At 43.6% G+C, this 2,969-nt stretch overlaps 1 protein-coding gene across 1 annotated transcript in view; it reads right to left on the bottom strand.

Annotated features, from left to right (window-relative positions):
• Positions 1–338: 338 nt before the first annotated feature.
• LOC104512810 (TBC domain-containing protein kinase-like protein) overlaps positions 339–2,969 on the bottom strand; it is a gene marked incomplete at its 3' end in the record, with an annotated part of 8,353 nt that continues 5,722 nt past the window's right edge. The window contains exons 7-8 of the mRNA XM_010155926.1: positions 2,324–2,423; positions 339–388 (exon numbers count right to left, since the gene is read on the bottom strand). Of these exons, the coding sequence (XP_010154228.1) occupies positions 339–388; positions 2,324–2,423 (150 nt within the window). The remainder of the gene's footprint in view (positions 389–2,323; positions 2,424–2,969) is intronic.

The raw sequence follows: 2,969 nt of genomic DNA, 5'->3' as shown, positions 1-2,969 counted from the left end.
ATGTTCAGCTTTATAATGTTCATATTCAGCTCTTATAATACCCTGTGATGCATTTCTGAGTGAGCAACAGGTATAAATGGATGATTTTGAATATTCAGCACAAACAGTAGATTTCCAGATCAGAGAAAGAGACTTAGGACCTTGAATCTGGTCTTCAGGGCCCTAAGCCCTGCAGTGCAGAGTGCTCAGCAGCTTTCACTGACTTGAAGAGCCAAACAAGGATGTGTTAGATTTGCTTTCCGAAGACAGCTGTGCCCAGCTGTGCAGTGTGCCACTCAAAGAAAACCAGTAACACCAAATTCAGTCCCTTTTGTATGTACACACACAGAGACACTTACTCGTCTTCGAGCAATGGATAAAATGCTTCCCCACCAACATCTTTCAGTCTCTGAAACGAGAACAAAAATAATTCAGTATCACAATACTGCTTAGAATTCAAGTGAAAATACTCAGTGGAATATGAAGACTATTAATTAGCAATGCATTTGCCAAACTTAGTAACTTGAGACCTTAGCTCAGTCCTCTATCAGCAAAGAAACAGAGCCTTTAATGCTAAAATCTTTTGCTAATACAGGCTTTTTGTGTTGAATGAAGTTCTTCTGCTTGAAGGTAACAGTCACCTGATTCATAAACCTATTTCCAGACAAAAAATAGATTCCATGGGCCATGGATTAATAGATCAATAGTATTACATAGTTCCTTTTCATTTCCTTGTTTTTCTACACGGACTTCTCCAAGTAGCTGTAAAGCAACTGCACAACTTGGGTTTGTTTTTAATCAGTTCAAGAGGTGGGCAAATGAGAGTTGCTTTCCGTAGCAGCATCTGAAAGCTGCACAGGAACAGAGAGACTCTGTGGGAAGGTGACAGCCAGCCATGCCTGGACTGCTGCCTGAAGTTTTCAGACACCTTCAGAGCACCGTGATTAATGTTTTATGCCATTCTCCCTGCACTGCTCTGTTTTGCAATCCAATCCCAAACTGAAAGGCACGTGGCACACCACCTGTTCCTCCTGGGACTGACAGAGCGCTTCATTCGCAGTTCATTCAGCACTGATCCCCTTTTGCTTACAAGCACCACTCTGCTCTGCGAACGGCGTTTGAAGAACTGCCCGAGTTCAGAACTTCATTTCAACTAACACTGCAAGGTTCAGGCTTGTACCTCTCCCCAAATGAAACTTCTGCATGTGCTTATTTGCTGCTGCGTTCATAGAAGTAGAGAGCAATATCCAAAATGACAGATCAAAGTTTTTAAAAAGCTTTTTAAGTCTTTTTAAGCCTACAAAAAGCCACCCTTCCATAGGAACAACAGTAAGACCTGCAGTATTACCTTTAAAACAGCTGTTGCATATTTTTAACCTCCTCCCTGCCCCCCAAACCCCACCAAGCAAGCAAAACAACCCAGTTCTTTGGTCTGTTTTCATGCATTCGTGTGAAGTAATGCAAAGTTCTACTGAAGAAACACGTTTACAAAGTATTTGACACATTGCTCCCAGAATTCAGGTAATGGTGGCAGAGAGGGAGACTCCAGGAGTCACCCTCCTTTCTGTAACCCCTGTAATCATGTGGAATGTTTTTTATAAAGACTGTGACAGAATTGCATTCGCTATGATAAAAATCAAGCTGCAAACAGTGCAGCATAAAGTGCTAATTCTACAGCAACACAGCTCTACGTGTGCAAAGGTGTGAACAATCACAACATTTCAGTGACAGATGCAGTAAATCTCGTAACTGATCATTTAGCCAGGCAAAAGTAAAGTTATCCTATGTTGATTTTCCCACCCAAGTTGGAAGAAAATCGCATTACTGCACTGGGCAAAATGCTTTGAAGTGATCTTTTGAACTAGTTAAACAGCTCTATATTCCGAAGATTAGGAATTAACTACTGGAAACTGGTATCCTTAGGCGTAAAGCCTTTAAGGAGCTACAACGGAATGGAGTTGATCTCTAAGACTGTGAGCCACCTACAGACAGGATTTAAAGAATGCAAGAAGACACTTGCTGTCAAAACACTTCGGCAACCCTGGAGATTATCAGGTACCACAGACTACATGGGCTACACCAATACACAGCAGGTTACAAGAATAAGGAAAGGGAGGGACAGAGGAAGGGAATGTAGGAACAGAAAAACCACATCCAATACGCTTTTGCAGACAACACCATTTAAACCTAAATCAGAATCTGACCTGGATGCCAGGAAGTGTCCTGTTGGAATCAGTACACTGACATTCGTGGGAAGAGCAGTAGGAGCTGCTGTTCCCTATTCCCTTTAAACAACGGTTTCTGCAGCGGAGACATAAGACCAAGGGCACAATCTTTTTCTTACGTTTCGGAGCTGGCACAGAGACAAAGTCACAGTGGTGTCATCTAGGAGGGAACTTCTATCTCGTCCTTGCCCAAAGCTCTCACCATCTTCTAATAAAAAGCTTCAAAAGGGAGGGGGGGGAAAAATCCTGTCATTTCATATCATGAGACTTGAGTGAGGAAAAAACTGAGAAAATTGTTACATCAATGTTTCCTCTTTAAAATACAATACTGGCTGTTAGGAGTACTCTGTATGCCAAGAGACCTGCTACCAGGGGAACATACAATCACCTTGCATTATTCAAACAGTTTTTGCTGTAAAAAGGCAGATCTCAGGTTTTCACAGAACCACAGAACGCGAGGGGTTGGAAGGGACCTTCGGAGACGATCTACTCCAGCCCCCCAGCAAAGCAGGTAACTTCTGATTTCTGTAACTTCCGTCTGAACAGAAAGGAACAGTCACGAGATATGGGTACGGGATTGATACTCCTCTTTATGCCTTGACCTGGCCCAAGACAGGGCGAGGGAGGAGATTCTCCCCCTCTGCTCTGCTCTGGGGAGACCCCCCTGGAGTGCTGCGTCCAGCTGTGGCGCCCCCAATATCAGAAGGATATTGACCACTTGGAGCGAGTCCAGAGGAGGCCACGGAGATGATCAGAGGGCTGGAG

This window comes from Eurypyga helias, unplaced genomic scaffold (genome assembly GCF_000690775.1).
Source record: "Eurypyga helias isolate BGI_N326 unplaced genomic scaffold, ASM69077v1 scaffold39277, whole genome shotgun sequence".
Lineage (NCBI taxonomy): Eukaryota > Metazoa > Chordata > Aves > Eurypygiformes > Eurypygidae > Eurypyga > Eurypyga helias.
This window is presented reverse-complemented; position numbering and strand designations above follow the sequence as displayed.